The following is a 17,031-nucleotide window of genomic DNA, read 5'->3' on the forward strand; positions in this document are numbered from 1 at the left end:
TCAAGAGCTTCACATCATTGTATCACCTCACAATAAAACTGGGCTGAGAGATAATAGTAAAACTGCTAGTGCTAACCCAAAGATTTTATAAAATATTTTGTCTCTTACACACTCAATCATCAAAACAGTATTTTATGCTACTGGCCTATATTTATCTACTGAGTAACTGCAGTCTGTTCTTGTCAATGACATGTAGATTAGGCTTAATACTGTTTTTTCCTCAAAAAGTAAAAACAATCAGCATAAAGTTAGATGTCCTACCTCCATTATCTGTTCGTTTCAGCGCTCCGTCTTTGTGGGGACACAGCTCACACCTCTGCGAAAAGAGGAGAAATAACATGAACCCACACTCCATCCAACTATCTGCAGGCCAGACACAGCTCTGACGGCTTTCAGGAGCTCTACTTCTGACATGGACATCAAACTAAAGCAGAGTTTAAAGGTTAGACATCATTTTCTTCCTTGAAACTAGAGAACAGAGCATCTTGGCAAAAGTGATCAATGAAACTGTAGACAAGAGCCTTTGATAGTTCACAGGAGCTGGAAAAAAATCCACTGCTGCAACCCTGAAGAGCTGCTTCTATATTCAAGGATAAAATAGGATCTGCTCTGCTAAAGGAGAAAAACTGGTTTAGACAACCGTTTTCTGAAACAAATGACAGGACAAGAAGAAAAAACCCTCGGAATAGAAGACGAATGATCAAATAAAGACAGTTACTACCCTTTTTGAACAACAAAAACCACAGATGGTTGAAAGTGTCCTAAAGAAATGGGACCTGACACATGGCCTATTACACAGCATATCATGCATATACACTATGACATTTCACTCATCTTCAAAGCCTTGAACAGGGTTAGATATTGGGGCATAACATTGTGCTTGGAACCATGCCGTTATTTGCCACATACCACTATGTTCAAAGTTTTTAAGCTTCTGCTCAGTCTGCTGTCCTCCTCCTCTTTGTTACAGGTGGTGGACAGTCCTCCTCCTTCAGGGATCTGCCAGCTCGGCTTTCTCCCCCTCCACCCTTTAATCTTTGGGAACGAAGTGGCAGAGCAGGGCACAAATAGGGGAAAAAAATGGGCTCATTTTTAGTAAGTGGAGGAATGAGGACAAATGCAGCAATTTGGTTTCATAATTGACCTAGGCTTCAAGTTTTAAAAATGCTCCAGCAAGAAATCTTTCTGATAGTGCAAGGCAAGCTATGATTTTCACAAATTTTTGGGTTTGGATTGGTCAGAAGTGGCAAAAAGGCCACAAAATTTTTGCATGACAAACCTGTGGTTAAAAATAGGGAAGAAAAATCCTGTTCCTTTTCAGAATAAGAGCAGTTGCCATTGAATAATGTCTCTAACCTCATAAAGGTGTTATGTGGGATGCCTTGTTTTGCCATGAATCCAGGTCCTTCAACAAAAATGCCCACATAATGGGTTGCGTGACAGGTTTCCCCTTCTTGTGACCCACTATTCTTCTGCTCTAAACTGCCACTTAGGTTTCATGCCTACCTGACAGCTCGCACAAGTCACATGTACAGCCATCAGATCGCTGAGCTCCAAGGAAAGCGATTTAACTGCCAACATAACTTTGCCAATCCTAACCATTTACGTTTCCTTTACCCCAACCACCATCTTCTATTTATAAATACTAGAACGGCATGTATTTTAAGCTATAGCATGTTTTATGAAAAGGGGTCATTACTCAGGACACCATCATTGAATACAATACATAATACAAGGATGTTGAATAAAAACGTAGAGACACTGCATTCATCAATCAAATTTTGCTTCTTATATATATTATGTGAAAATGTATAAAATAAAAAAGCAGACTTCTTATTTGCAAGTACCGGTAATTACTATATGTTACTACATGACAGAAAATGCTCGACAAATAGTCAAAACTGTGATTCAATTAATGATAGAAAAAAAGAGAAATATGAACTCTGAAGCTATGTCTTAGCCAGGGGTAGGCAAGTTCGGTCCTAGAGAGCCACTGTCCTGCAGAGTTTTGCTCCAAAAACCCTCACCTGCCTATAGCCTTAGTAATCCTGAAGACATTGATTAGCTTGTTCAGGTGAATTTGATTAAGGTTGGAGCTCAACTCTGCAGAACATCGGCTCTCTAGGACCAAACTTGCCTACCCCTGGTCTAAGCCATAAAGAAGCTTTTTGTACAATTCAGAACAATTCTCATATTTTCAGTTTAAACCATTACCATTCAGACAAGTCAAAAAAAAAAGTTTAATACCACATTATTAAGTCTGATAACATCTGTTATACATACAGGCCTAAGAGTCCTGACAAGTCATACAGTTTTTATATACATACATCCACCCCACGTTTATGGTTTGGTACACATTGTTAAATATGTGATTTAAGGTTAAGTGTTTCAGCCCACTTCCAGCCACTGATTTAAAACAAAAAAACATTTTGGTAACACTTTACAATACGGTTAATTAGTTAACATTAGTTAATGTATTAACTTACATGAACTAACAATTGGCAATGCATTTGTTATTGTTACAGTATTTATTAATCTTTGTCCAGTGTTAGTTCATAAAAATACAGCTGTTCATTGTCTGTTCATGTTAGTTCACATTCACAGTACATTAATGTTAACAAATACACCCTTTGATATTAATAACGTATTAGTAAATGTTGAAATGAATATTAACTAAGATTAATAAATGCTAAAGAAGTATTGTTCATTCTTAGTTCATGTTAACTAATGAACCTTATTGTAAAGTGTTACCAACATTTTAAAAGACCAAACAGAGAAACTGTAGTCTCAGTTTATGCATAGACAACCAGCTTCATAATTACTGATCTGTGGTTGAACATGATATGAATGCAAAAATAAAGTAATCAATACAAGATCATGAGGAAAAAAATGTGATGAAAATATATGACCACTGTAGAGCTGCACGATTAATCATTAAAAGGTTGCGATCTCTTTTCAAACACCCACGTGATCTTATTCCTAAATGACAAAATTTCAGCTCTGTCTATTAAACCTTTGACAAGTACGATCACAGCAAACATTCAAATCTGCGTTGGCGCTGCCTCTGACCCAGACAGAGATGTCATGTAAAGGTGTGAAACAGTCTTTTTTTTAACCACACAGTATAATTATTTCTGTCTTTCAATAATTCAAATTATGACAGAAGAACTGGGATAAAAGTTTATAGTTAGGATATAAAAACTGCTTGAACTTGGTGCTTCAGATGAAGATTGTATCAATTACATCATTACACCAGTAGGTGGCAACAAGTCATTTGTATGTGTCAAAATGTATTTGTCATTTGAATAATTCATTTAAGAGATTCATTCAAAAACACTAATTCATCCAGTAATGAAACAAGTGAAGTCTGTTGGGTGCTTCTCAAACGGCTTTTCCACTGCATGGTACGGTTCGGTACGGGTCGCTTTGGCGCTTCTCAACTGCATGGTACGATTACTTTTTGGTGATTTTGCAATGCATGGTACAGCTTGGTACGGCTCACTTAAGTAGTTCCACCTTTGTTGAGGTTCCAATCGTGCCGTACCGATACTAAAATGTGACGTGTGAACACTGCAGATCACTGATTGGTCAGAGAGAATCGTCACTACCAGCGTCGTTGGATTTGCTACACAACACACCAAACCTGCTAGATTTAAATAGTCAGTAACAGCCAATGCAGAATCATTTGTTCGCACAATTTTTTTCAACGAAAACTTTAAAAAAAGAAATGGCTGAATCGTGGTCAGTAGACAAGGTGCAGACGTTCCTCTCGTTGGTAGCGAGGAGCGGATCCAGCGAGAGCTGGATGGGGCGGCCAGGAATGAAGTTTTTCAGCAACTTATGATCAGTCTATAATCCCACCCACTTTGAAGCGGTACTAAACTGCAGTGGAAAAGCAAACCGAGCTGAGCCGTACCATGCAGTGGAAAAGCGCCATTAGGCTGGAAGACTCCTCAGCATTGAAAGCTAGAATGAGACAGTCTAGTAAGTGTGCATGGCTACAGCACGAAAATGTAATTTTGGAAAAAATACTTTGTATTAAAAATCTTTATATTAACTGGCCTTTTATTAAAGGGATATTTCACTGCTGGAAAGATGAATGTGTATTTAAATTGGGTCATTTATGTAGTAGAAATGTGAAATTATTTTAGAAGTTGGTGCCTTCTAGACTGAGAAAAGCCAGAAAATGTATTTTTGGCTCATGTGGATGAAAGACAACAACTCCCAGAATGCACTTGCTTTGCTGCCCTACAGGACACTCCCAAGCCACGCCTACCGGTTACAGAGGGCAGTATCGGAAGAAATTATAAAACTAGGCTACTAGTTGACTCGAAACTGAAAAGACACTGTTTTATCGTGAGATCCCACCCCCTATGGGCGGGTTGAAAACATGCGGAACAAGCTCCTACTACTCGCTGTAGTCTCTAGCCTCTCGCCAAAAAAGCCTCCGATGACGCAAAATGACGATTTTTTCCAGAAACATAATACAGAAATCTCTCGTCTCAGGGGGACATGAAGGAGGGAAGCACGGTCATTCGAAAATACTACCGGGTTTCTACTGATACAAAGCTTAATGCTAATCGGTGAAGTATCCCTTTAATGCAATACAGTGAATGACAACTGTTTGTGGTCTCCCAATGGCTTACATTATTGCCACTTTAGTGTTAAGTGAGTATTTTACACCAAAACAAAAGATAACATGCCTTCAGCTCTGAAAACATTATTTTTGTCTTACATTTCATAATAAACTCAGACAAGCTCAGTGCCGACTGGTTTTTCGTCAGTTCTTTTTTGTGAATTGGAATGTGTGCAAAGGATGTGATTTAAGGATACGAAAGATACACTCGATGCATCCTTCAGAATGAGCTGAATGAAGGATGCAAAATGAAGGTTGCCTTCCAAGGATCCTTCAAATTGAGGCGGCCTTCAGCTGCGCTTGATGACGTGGCAGCCGAGATATGCAGTCTTAATAGGACATCAGCCCTTCCATTTGAGAAGCACCCAAAATGAGTAAGTCATTGAATAGTTCATTCAAGAGATTCATTCAAAAAGCCGATTCAAATAGCCTAATGAATGAATGATTTAACTCATTCAAATGAATTATGAATCATGGGAGAATCGTGAACTTTTTTTAAAATAAACAAAAAATTGTGATTCACAATTTATTCAGAATCGTACAGCTCTAAATACTAGGCTAACTAATGCAAGTAAAAAAAAAGTCCTTACAAATTATTGAAAATATGTGAACAGTCAATAATACAATAAAAACAAAACAAAAACCTAATTACAAACAGCAGGACAAATGCAATAGAAAAGATACAATGAAACAATCAGTGCTTTGATTTTCTCATGCAAGTATATAAGTATTCAGCTAACAGCCTACTACAGAAACTGAATCAGAAAAATAAAACACATCGTAGTCTTCACTAAGAATTAAACTTGCTTTGATTCTTATTAAGCCAGGGACACACCTAGCCGACGGTCGGCAGTTTTTTGAGTGTCGGTAACCGTTGGCTCTAGCCGGATGCAGTGGGTTGTTTTTTTGGCCGATTCAACATGTAGAATCAGCTTTGGGCAGTCGGTGAGAGAGAGAACTATGATTGGCTGTTCAGCAAACGAATCAGTGCACGAGAAATACGAGCAAAAGTGATGAAAGCAAGCAAAGAAGGTGCTTATGGCACAGACAGAAGGCTGTTCCAATTTTACGTCATCTTACCTTAGCATTCGAAATGCACAAATACTTTCATAATATCATGAGCCGACTGGAATAAAGAGCGTGAGCAGCATGATTGATATTCAAACCGGTCAGTAGGGGTGTGAAACGTCACTGGTCTCACGATTCAATTCGATTACGATTATCACATCACCGATTTGATATCACGATGCGTTGCATCCTAACTTTTCAATATTACTGCACATACCTACATTTTCGTCGCATACAAGCAGTCAGATATCCCTTTTTATTTTATCTGTTCCAAGAAAGTACACTTCCTGAAAGTAGCAAACATCAAACAAAACTTAAGCCTGAACAGATGACAGGACCATTTAGAACAAACACTAGTAAATACTAAAAGCACATGAAACTGTCAAGTGTACTTAAGTTACAATAACGTTCACACACACTCGCAATCAGCACAGACACTGCTGTTTTATTAATCGCCTCCCTCCACCATTTTACACTAGCATTAGAAGCGCGCGTGTGATAAAGGACGTCAGAGAAACATCAGTAGGCTATAATCGATAATGGTAGCTTATAGACCCCTTTTGCGCCGACGTCACAGTTACGTCACGGCGCTAGCTGGAGGCAAAACAAACGGAAAACTGGAGGCGGCCAATACAAACCAGCACAGATTCGGCTACATAATAAGGAGCTTAAATTATTATTTTTATTATTAAATGTCATCTTGTTGTGTTATTGGGTGAAAGAATCGATGAAAAATGAGTATGCTGTATCTGGAATTTTTATTTCTAGAAAATATCCACATCTTTAAAATTGCACCGTAATATGTCACTCTTTACATTGTCGTCTTCTTGGCGCTGGTTAGGCAGAACTGCGGATCGTACACACAAATCTTTACATGACCATTCAGCACATAGTTATAGGCATCTAAAGATTTATATGTCCTCGGTTTCTCTATCGGGCAGGTGTAGAAGTAAGGCCACTCAACCGTTGGTAGCGTTAACGTTAATCCTGTCAGATCGTCCATCCATTGACTGAGCGTGTACGGGTCGGCCAGTCTGGTTCCGTCCGTTAAAATTAACTTTTGCAAATAACAATCGCGGTCCTGGACAGTGAGTGACCTTGCACATTAAGATAAAACTGGATTTTCTCCAGTCATTGTTAAAAAAACAAGCTAACAAACTGGCAAACTAGCGTTAGTGAAGCGGCCAGAGGGATCTTTCTGCCTCCAGCTAAGCCCCGCCCACACAAATACGTCACCATGTTTACCAACTGTAAAAGGGTCTATATTACTGTTGCTTCAATGCAACGATTAATTTCAACACCCCTATATATGCGCGGCGCTGCGCTATAAAACCCATTCATATCAATGCCCTGCGCCGCACAAGGACGTTTTGTTGCTGCGTCGATCAAAGCGCAAGCGCAGCGGTGCGCATCATTGGCGTGCTCACGCGCACGCCGCGGTCAAAGTTCAAAATAGTTCAACTTTTGCCGCTGCGCTCTGTGACGATTACCAGCGCGGCCAATAGAATCAGGGGATCCAAACAAGCACGGAAATCAAAATGGATGATCGTCTCATAGACAGACAGATTTACATTAAAAATAGTTGTGTTTTAACAGTCAGGTAACTTGTAAGTAGGCAATGTGTGTAAACAGTTTTTTTAATATGTGTCCCCATATAAGTTTTTAAAACTCCGCCTATGTCATATAGCGCAGCGCAAATCGCGTTGTATCTCTGAAGGGCAACGCTGTATCCAGCGGCAAGCCCCGCGCATACCGCGTCCTGTGTGAAAGGCCCATAAGGCCGTGTGTCCAAAGCATTTTTTCACGCAGCTGGCGTGTTTTTTCAATTGTTTTCAATGGGAGCGCCGCGTTTTTAAAACGCCATGAGCGTCACGAGGCGCTGAGCGTTTTTTTTTCACGCTGAACCGCCGAGCGCTCGGCGCTTTTTACAGGTCGCCGAGAGTTGAAGAATGTTCAACTTTGGATAAAACGCAGCGCTCATCACGGTCACTTTTTACCCAGCCGTCCAATCACAGTGGAGGAGGGGCAGGACAAATACCACACCGACCAACTGTCACAACATTCTGTACAACAACATCAACCAGCAGAGCTAACCGAGCAAAATGGATGAAAAATAAATTTTTAGTATGAAACAAATTATCTGCGAACTCAGTTACAAGTAAACTGTGCTGCGGATATTCTGTATCATAGCAACGAAGCGTCTCAACTGAAAAAACGCTGCGCTGCCAAAACGCCCTCAAGCGCCCACAGCTAGGCGTTTTCAGCAGGCTAAAAACGCTTTGGTGGACACACGGCCTAACGGTAAGCAAGCACTACTTTGTTTATGGTTTGTATACCTGCAGTTTTAGTTTCGCATTCCCTTTTTGAATGACGAATATACCTGCTTAAAAAGACTTATCTCCTTTATATGCAGGCGCAGAACGTGCATGCTAGCTGACAGTAGCCTGTAGTCCTTTTGGTGTGTTCAAACACAGATTTTTTCCCTGACGCAGACGACAACACAGTCGGCTTTCATCAGCACTAGTTCTTTGGCGTCGATTTGGTGTGTCCCTACCTTTAAAGCTACAAAAAGGTAATTCAGTCAAGAACAGCGAGCAATTTTCTCTTTTTCTTTTGCTTAACATCAATGACAGACAGATGCATATATTAGGCTGCTGTCACTTTAAGGCCTCAAGCACACAAATCTAATATACTGATACACATTTTATTTTCTCCCATCTGTTTATGTTCACTTAAGACATAACCAACTGGATTTACTTTTAGGCATGTACCCGAAACTCAAAGTTCACTTTGCTTGTCCGTGTTCTGCTCCGTGTCGGAGCACGGCCACAGAAAGCTGTGCGCGGAACAGAGCATGGTCTCTTTCATGCTTTTAATAACTCTTTTTAATATCAAGCACATCCCATTTTAAGAAAGTCACATTACATACAAGTCTGGGCTTTTAACGAGGGGTGAAAACGCACCACTGGCACAATCATTGTTTTATCTTGATTATCGTGTTTTCATAATCATTGAGTGCCAAAATCGAAATCAAAACTCAGTTTCGATTAATCACACAGCCCTAGTTACCAGACAAAACATTGATAAAAATGACGTTTCTCCATGCATACCCTGGTCTCAAATGCACTGTATTCTGATCTGACAAGATAAAACTGTCTGATCACAGGGCATTATACTGAATGCCTAAATGTCCACTGCCTGGCCTTCAACCATGTTTATTTTAATATGTCCCTCAACCTGGCTACCAATGCTTTGACTTGAAAACTATAAGAGACAAGTTACAATTACCAGTTCAAAGTATCAATAATAAATATTATCTGTCTTATGGAAACTGCAAACAAATCCACAATGTACAAAAAGAGGAAGGAGATCTGGACTTATAAATATTTGTATAAGTCTTTATAAGACTTGTAATATCTGGACTGGCAAAACAGATAGCCTGAAAGATTTGTATAAAGATTGGAAAGAGGAAACTCACCACCCTGGCAGCACGTTCCTGTGATTCACATTTCCTGCAGAACCAGGGGCCTGTGGGGACTTGGACAATACCATAGCAGGCTGAAACAACAGGAATGAAGGACAGATGAGATGATGAGACTTTCTTTCAACTACTGTAAATCTGACAGCTTTACTATTTCTTCCTGTCAAGGTTCGAGATTAATGTGAGAGAGTGTTAAAAATTATATTTTAAGAAATGTGAGAGATATTTGTAGTGCAACAACATCGGGGTATGAAATTAACACCCGCCATCAGACAAACATAGGTAATTTTTGCACAGTCGGAGTTAACTCTTGTGGCACGTGACTTGTTGTAACACTGACATTTGACAGGAAATACTGTTGCCTGGATACACTTGAAGAAACTGGTTAGATTATATCTTGATAAGCAGACAAAACAAAAATGCAGCTTGAGCACTTTGCAGAACAAAGGCATGTGAGAAGTTTTCATGTTCTCTTGTGTCACTGATCTCAAAACAGTTAGTCTTATTCGTATTATCATTTTAATTTACAGAGAAGTTCACTCATAAGTATTTTGTCATTTTTAGCTCAACCTAAATAGGTTCTAAACAAACAACAGTGTGAAAGAAAAGCTAGACCAAAAAGAGATCCACGTTCACTATCAAGGTCAGGGAAAGGTGCAAAGAGAATCCTTTTTTGTCCAATACAAAGGTCTTTGCATGTTTGTTTAATTTCACATAGGCTATATAAAATGTGTTTGATATATTTGAGCTGAGAACATTTAAAATAGCTGATGGCAAAACTAGCTATTGACCATTTTTGGTTGACAAAATGTAATTTCTACACTTAACAAAATTTAAGCACATGCAAGTATTCCAATTTCTGTTCCAAATGCGAATGAACATGCAATTCCACTTTCCAATAGCAGGCAAGAAATTAAGCAAAATGTTTTGCTGCATCAATGTCACAAACAGTCAGCTAATCAATAGTCATATCAGACGCTTGCCCAAACACTAACAATATCATCAGTCTACAAGTCTAAAGGTGACAACTTTACCCATTTGTACTGGATCATCTTCAGCGACCTAACAAAACAGATGCTGAAGAACGAACTGACAGCTCTAAAACCAAATCTAGGATATAACACATCTGAACTAAACTTGTCAGCTATTTACATAACATGTAGAAGCAAAAACTTGTTAAGCAAGTTAATCAAGACTGAATATTTCCATTGCATGTATGAATGATAATATATAATAGAAATCAACCAGGATCTCAATGTCAAAACACTAAACTTTAATGACAGCCCGTCAGTGTTTAAAGATTAGATCAGATTTCTACTTTAAATCAAAAACATAAAAGTTGATTTTCAAAACTCATATGTTTCTGCTTCACACGTCTGTAGCCACTGAGGTTCCCACAAAGACAAGATTCTTGAAACCAAGATATTACTGTGACATCTTGAAGCGTCCCACAAAAAAAAAAAACAAGACAAATAACTACACGTGGGATAGCCAATCAAGATCCTGTTAAGAGTCCGGAATTTGTTGACAGCTTTGCTGACTAGCCATAAATGTGTGTTATCAGCCTATCTGTAATGACTTACAGAGCTTGTCTGAATGTGACTCATCTTTGTTTCCATAGCTGTGACTGACACGTTTTTGGTCCTGAGACAGAGATAATGAACAACCATGAGCGACATGCTGTTACAGCCGTGTAGCGCTCGTGCTAACGCATAACATTAGCACACAAGCAGGCCTTCGGCGAACCGTTGCTTCACAACAACCGCCACTCCTTAAAAACACTCCAAATTAACCGTTAAAATATTTAACATTTCCTTACTGTCATTTCAATAACACAAACAAGCGCCAGTGGTTAAACTTATGTCATACTGACTGTCCGTTGAGCTAAGCTAGGCTAGGCTATGTTATGCTAAGCTAATTCTCTCACCACAACAGACGGGAACTTATCAAAACACCCGCCTCAAGTGAAATAAAATAGTCTTTTATATTTACCTTGGTGGACAGCAACGTTACAGCCGTGACCGTCGCAGTAGACGAGGGGGTTTTCGGCCCAGCCTCTCTCATCCGAACAGACGCAGCAACCACCGATCATCTCCTTCATATTACTCGCCGAGTCGTCGTCTTCCTCTGGCAGATACAGCTCGCTGGATACCATCTACCACCAGCAACGCACAAAGACCAACAAAAATGCGGTCGGGCGTTTGTTTCACGAATCCCAATCTCCCCTGTAAGCCGTATTTTATGTTCCATTTCGATGAAAAGCCATATTTCGGTTGCGTTGTTGATGAAGGCGGTTTTTTTTTTTTTGGCTCAACACACAAACCCCGTACTGAGGGCTCTCGGGATGTGGAGGCGCGTGTGCGCGCATGCGCGGAAAAGCAGAACACGGGAGGCAGTGGAGTAGAAGAGGCCTCTTGGGGCTGTTTGATCCACGCGGCGAACGCCATCGAATTTTACCACGAGCGTGGGACAAGCTAGTGCTCTGCTCTTCTCGCTCCACGTTACGCTCGTCTGGGAGTTTGTTTTGAACTGAAAAGACGTTACTTTAAAGTACATTCCATTTTAGAATGTGGCTTGTAATGGGAATTCTGATGCAGGCTCGGGTTGCGCTAAGGTGCTAAATAACTTAAAAAATAATTAGGCTTGCCAGTTTATCTTCAGTAGGTTACCCCCACGTATTTTCAGACTTTGAGTGGTTCTTTACTTAAACGTTATAGAAGATAAAGGCAAAGAAATTAACTTTGCAGACAGACTTGTGTTCTCAACATGAATTGGGCTAAGTGGAGCTCGTTTAAACTTATTCTTATCATTTAATCCCCTAGAAGCAGGCATATATTTAATGTTTAGTCAATTTAGATAGGCCTACTGTAATATTTAGGCTTATGTATAGGTTATGGATATAAAGAGCCTTTTTGCTCCAATTAAGGTGAGCGGTATGCCGAAGTTTGACCTAAACTGCCTGTCGTACTTAAAGCAAAGATTAGAGGTTATTGTCAACACTACACCAATAAACCAACAACATACGTTTAGGTATAGCCTATAAGCTTCCAGTTTTATTGAATGTCAGGCTGCTTGCATATGGGCCATGTTTGACATCATGTGGGAAGGAGCATGGAAAAAAAGAAGTGCCGTTTAACATCTAGAAAAAAGTAAACAATGTATCGGGCTTGTTTACGCCTTAAATATAGCGCCAAAATAGCGCACGTACAAATAAACTAATTTAAAACGAAATAGCACAGACCTTGACCCAATGAGGACCCCCTTACAAAATACTAACCTTTTGTCCAAAACACTGGCCTTTTTTCTTCTTTTTTTTTTCTTTTCTTTTTTACATGTTGTGGAAATCAGGTTACAACGTGCGTCGCTCATATTTATGAATGTGCGTAGGCCTGTATAGTACTTTTTACACACCATTAGACATGTTCTCAATTTAAAATGTAGGTGCCCGATAGGAATATCCCATTTTTAACGTTTCATCAATTAGAAAACATTTTACACTATTTTCTTTTGATAGATGACACGAAGAAATAAATCTTAACCTCAAGAATGGCACCTCTGCGGCTTGATCTGGTCACTTTAGAATGAATTATTTATATAAACATTTTAACATGTTTTTGGAGTACTATCAAGATAATTCCGCAGTGCCAATAGTTTGAAAAGCCTTATAGCGTTGTATAAATAGGCCTGTTTCGACCTGCCGTGATGTCCATCTCAATTCTCTGATAGTGCTTGATGCTGTAGCCTATAGCCTAAATGTCATTTAAAATAACCTGCCCCCTGCGGACAGTTCAATATTAAGCTAAAGCAAGAATAGCCTACTCAATTACATTAATAAATTATTTGATTTTACACGTGCAGCATAAAGTTCAATGTTTAATAATAATAATACGAAATATTTATATGAAATGTTCCAATAAAATAAATGATCTAGGCCTATTGTAGAATTAGTCCTATTGTGGTTTTCCCTGCTTCAGACCTTTTTTACTTTGACGTTTGGATTTGTGCCTGATCAGAGTCTCACTGTCGGAGAAATTTCTTGTGGTGGGGGCGATGTTGATTTGCAGTGTTGGAACCTTTAATAACACCATAAGCTTAGCTAATTGAGTTACAAGATGTTGACATAGATTCGACACAATAAATAATTTTGTCGTTCTTTATTGATAATGGAAAAAAGTTTTTAAATCACACTACTCAATATGTTTGTATGTTACACGGAGTTGCTTGGAATCCACAACAGTCATCTATACGATTAACAGAGTGGTAGGCCTAATACTTCTTTGCCATACCATTCTTGATCCGCTATTTCACCAGTGTTCGTCCATGATTACTATCTGCAGAAAGTCAGTGATATATCTAAACAATCTGATGAAAGTATTTAGCCTAATAGTTTATATTCGCATTTTAAAATTTAAGGATAGGTGATACTGGCTTCTTTTCACATAAGTTGCACACTGGTTTTGCGCTTAAATAGCCTAATCTTCCGTAACGGTGATAAGGTCTGTAACGAATGTCAAAGAGAGAGGTGAAATGGTTGACGTGTTTTTTTCCCTGTTAAGGGCAGGGATGCCCCAGATCCGGAGTCGAAGTGATATAGGAAAAGTTTGCCTGTAGTAGCACGAGTTCTCTTTTACGCAAAGACTTGTGGGTAACTCAGGGGCAGGCACATACGCAGATATGACACAGCAGGGTGAAAGGTTATTTCAGCCCACCCCCAACCAGCTCACTCTGTAAATTCAGGTTGCATGTACCAACTCATACGTTCTGAAAGAAGAATGTAGCCTACTTAAGATGGGATAGAACTAATCACATTTTGGCATAAATATCCACTGATTACTTTTAATGATTGCTTTCGAAGACGTAAATGGATATTGTTTTAAGTACTGATATTGTTAAAGTGTGCCTCATGATTTTCATGGACACGACAGACGTTGTGTGTGCACGTGTGTACACGAGAGAGATCGTGTTGGTTTATCTCCATTTAGAGTATTCGTCCCACGAGATGTTTTCGTCATGTTATTGAAAGTCGCTCAACATTAAGCCTACTGCATCACTGAAAGGAGCATTTCGACAACAATAATTTGGTGGAGTAGTCGTGCAATGTTTTGATTGTGCTAGAACTTTAAAGGGATATATATCTTTATAGGCTACTTCCTCCGTGACTTTAGCCTATATGGCAAGTTATCGTGAATGCAAAGAAGACATTTTACTAAATTGTTTAAAACTTAGTTGTCTAAATTCGTCATCAGAAAATTTCTAAAAACGTATTCGAAATCGCTGAAACGCTGCCTCCTATAAAATTACTAGACAACTTACATCCAAAGGAAATGTGTTCTTTGTTCTCCTATTGTTAGCTAAAGCGCGACGAACAAACGTCCTCTTACCTCTCACGTTCTCTAATGTGAGAATCTTCTTCATCAAACTTTGAGCTCGCGATCCTTAGCGAAAAGTATGTGCACATTTACTTGATTTAACATAATGATAAATGGGCTGCAGTGCGCATTTTTATTTGTCACCGGACGTCTTTCCCATGCTGTTTGAGACTCCGCGCACGTTGTAGTGAGGTAGCCCACGCGGACCCCCACTCGGTGAGTCCGTCACGTTTAAGGGTCCAGGGCCCATCCTGATTTCACCGCAATAAACGAGTCCAACTCACAACTCTCACAAGAAGCGATCAAAAAATGTATTCTTTTCTTGGTTATTAAAGAAATCACGAGTTTTAGCCTGTCGATTTGTTCACATAAAAGGGGTAAGAAATCATTACCTTTAGCTATGCTATATAAATATATAGCAACAGCATTATATAAATAGCCTTAATAATAATTCATCCCTGTATTTTCTCACTGACCTATAACGTCTGCTTGGTACTTCCAATAGTCTTTGTGATCAAAATTAAACAATTGGGTTTGTGTTTGTTGTCAGATTAACTCAGCTTTGTGATATAGGCTAGTGTATGCTTTTTAATGAATTTATTTGCATCCCATATATAGCCTGCATAGTGTAAACAAATAAATAAATATATTCAAAGAAGGCTCCCCAGAATGCGCTATAGTGTTTCCAGTCAATTGCATTGGAAGTGGGCTAATTAAATCCCAACGTTGTGCTCGTTCTTTGATCAATGATTAATTTGAGTTAACTTGATTTTCGAAAAGTGATCAACTTTTGAAATAAATCTTAAAACGGGACAGCAAAACATTTCTAAAGGCAAACCAACCCCTCAACTCTTCACCCACGACGATGCACACTGGGTCGAAGATCAATCATTATCACTCATGTCACAATTGAGGACTATTCAAGCTGTGAGGTTTCAGAATCAAAGGACCAGGATCTGCATGTTGTCTTTCAAATGAGGTGTGCCCCTCGGATAAAAGTTATAGAGAGTTCAGCGGAGGTTGGAATAAAATTTACTATCAACAGCGCTAGACTGCAGAACATTAAAGTATGTATGCAAGAAAAATAATCATGTTACATAATACAGCTCATTATTGCAGGTCCAACAATATTAGAGATACACTGCATACAGAATAACTGCATAGCTGCTATAAACTCTTTGAGCGGAAATAAACTGTATTCAAGAGAGATATATGAAACTGGAAAAAAAAAACTCTGATATCAATCTGTAGCCTAAGAGTTACCAATTTTATTTTCTTTGTATGCAAATTTGTACCCTTTATTTAGGTGAATATATGTTGGCAATATATTACACATTATATTTTATTATTTTTTAATCCCGGTGTTATTTAAGAGCTTATTTGCAAACATATACATAAACTCTGTGTCTGTTCGATAAAGCAGCTGCTGCAGGACCCACAGTAAGGAGCTGCACTAGGACTCAACGCTGAAGGATTAGACCGAGTGTAGGCTACTACTGAACAGTGAACAGAACGACGACTCACTAGTAATGTAGCCTGGAGTATAGAGTGACATACATTCCCTTGAAAATCTTTATGAACTACAGTCTATAAATGTTGCCGCCCCTGCGTTGAGTGAGGTGGTACCGCGTAGCCTACATTCTAAATACCGACGCAGAATTTGGCACTAAAGGGGCTTTGGTGGTTAACACGAACCACTTCCACCTTATGTATAGCTCTGTGCACGGCACAACCATGCACGGACGCAATAATAGTAAGCTAGCATTTTACAATTCATCATCAATAGCAATACAATGACGGCACAGAGGGTTTAATTTAATCTAACTATTCAAGTGTGCCATAAAAGTATTTCAACCAATAGGCCTAAGTTATATCAATAATCAATTAATATTAAGTAGGCCTACTAATAGGTTACAACGACAAACTGTATCCTGTACTAGCACTTTCAACAAAAATGTTGGTAGCTACGCTGAAAGCACTGTCAGAAAATATCACCGTCAGGGCCTGATACAAGTTCAAACCATGACGCTGGTTTGCACATCCTGACTCATTTCCTTTTTATAGGCCTATTGGCACTAAGTGAAGGAGCAGGCAGGTCATTTACATTCAAAAGATGGAATGATTGAAATTGAACAAATTAATGAATTATATGTTTCCAGTTATTATAACAGTCATAAATGTATAGCAAATCATCGAATACTTTTGGGTCCTAAAACTACCTGAAAAGCAAGGACTTTTCCTCCTGCCTGCCTTCACGTGCTATCGGAAGTATCGTAAATTCGAGTTTCCTAGTTAAAAATTGGACATGAAGTCGATCTCAAGTCGTATTTACCACTGGGAAGCTCGGGGATAATTTTGATACCCAAGTTTCCGAGATGGGCGGGCCACAAACTTTAAACATTGTGGAGGGGAGAACGATTGCTGCTGTGACTGGTAGCCTAACTTAGCCTATTATTTTTTCCCCGCAACAGCTAACC

The 17,031-nt window shown here is 39.1% G+C and overlaps 1 protein-coding gene across 12 annotated transcripts in view; it reads right to left on the reverse strand.

Moving 5' to 3' along the window:
* Positions 1-11,531, reverse strand: part of mllt10 (MLLT10 histone lysine methyltransferase DOT1L cofactor) — a 48,593-nt gene extending 37,062 nt beyond the window's left edge. For 8 of the 12 annotated variants that reach the window (XM_079862585.1, XM_079862591.1, XM_079862590.1 and 5 more), the window contains exons 1-4: positions 11,178-11,516; positions 9,183-9,262; positions 910-1,035; positions 262-316 (exon numbers count right to left, since the gene is read on the reverse strand). In XM_079862585.1, coding sequence (XP_079718711.1) covers positions 262-316; positions 910-1,035; positions 9,183-9,262; positions 11,178-11,340 — 424 coding nt within the window. In that variant the 5' untranslated portion in view covers positions 11,341-11,516. Of the gene's footprint in view, positions 1-261; positions 317-909; positions 1,036-9,182; positions 9,263-11,177 lie in introns of all 12 variants that reach the window. The other 4 variants (XM_079862584.1, XM_079862583.1, XM_079862592.1 and 1 more) reach the window with 2 other exon arrangements.
* Between the last annotated feature and the right edge of the window lie 5,500 nt (positions 11,532-17,031).

The sequence above is a fragment of the Squalius cephalus genome, assembly GCF_949319135.1.
Source record: "Squalius cephalus genome assembly, chromosome: 25".
NCBI classification, from domain to species: domain Eukaryota; kingdom Metazoa; phylum Chordata; class Actinopteri; order Cypriniformes; family Leuciscidae; genus Squalius; species Squalius cephalus.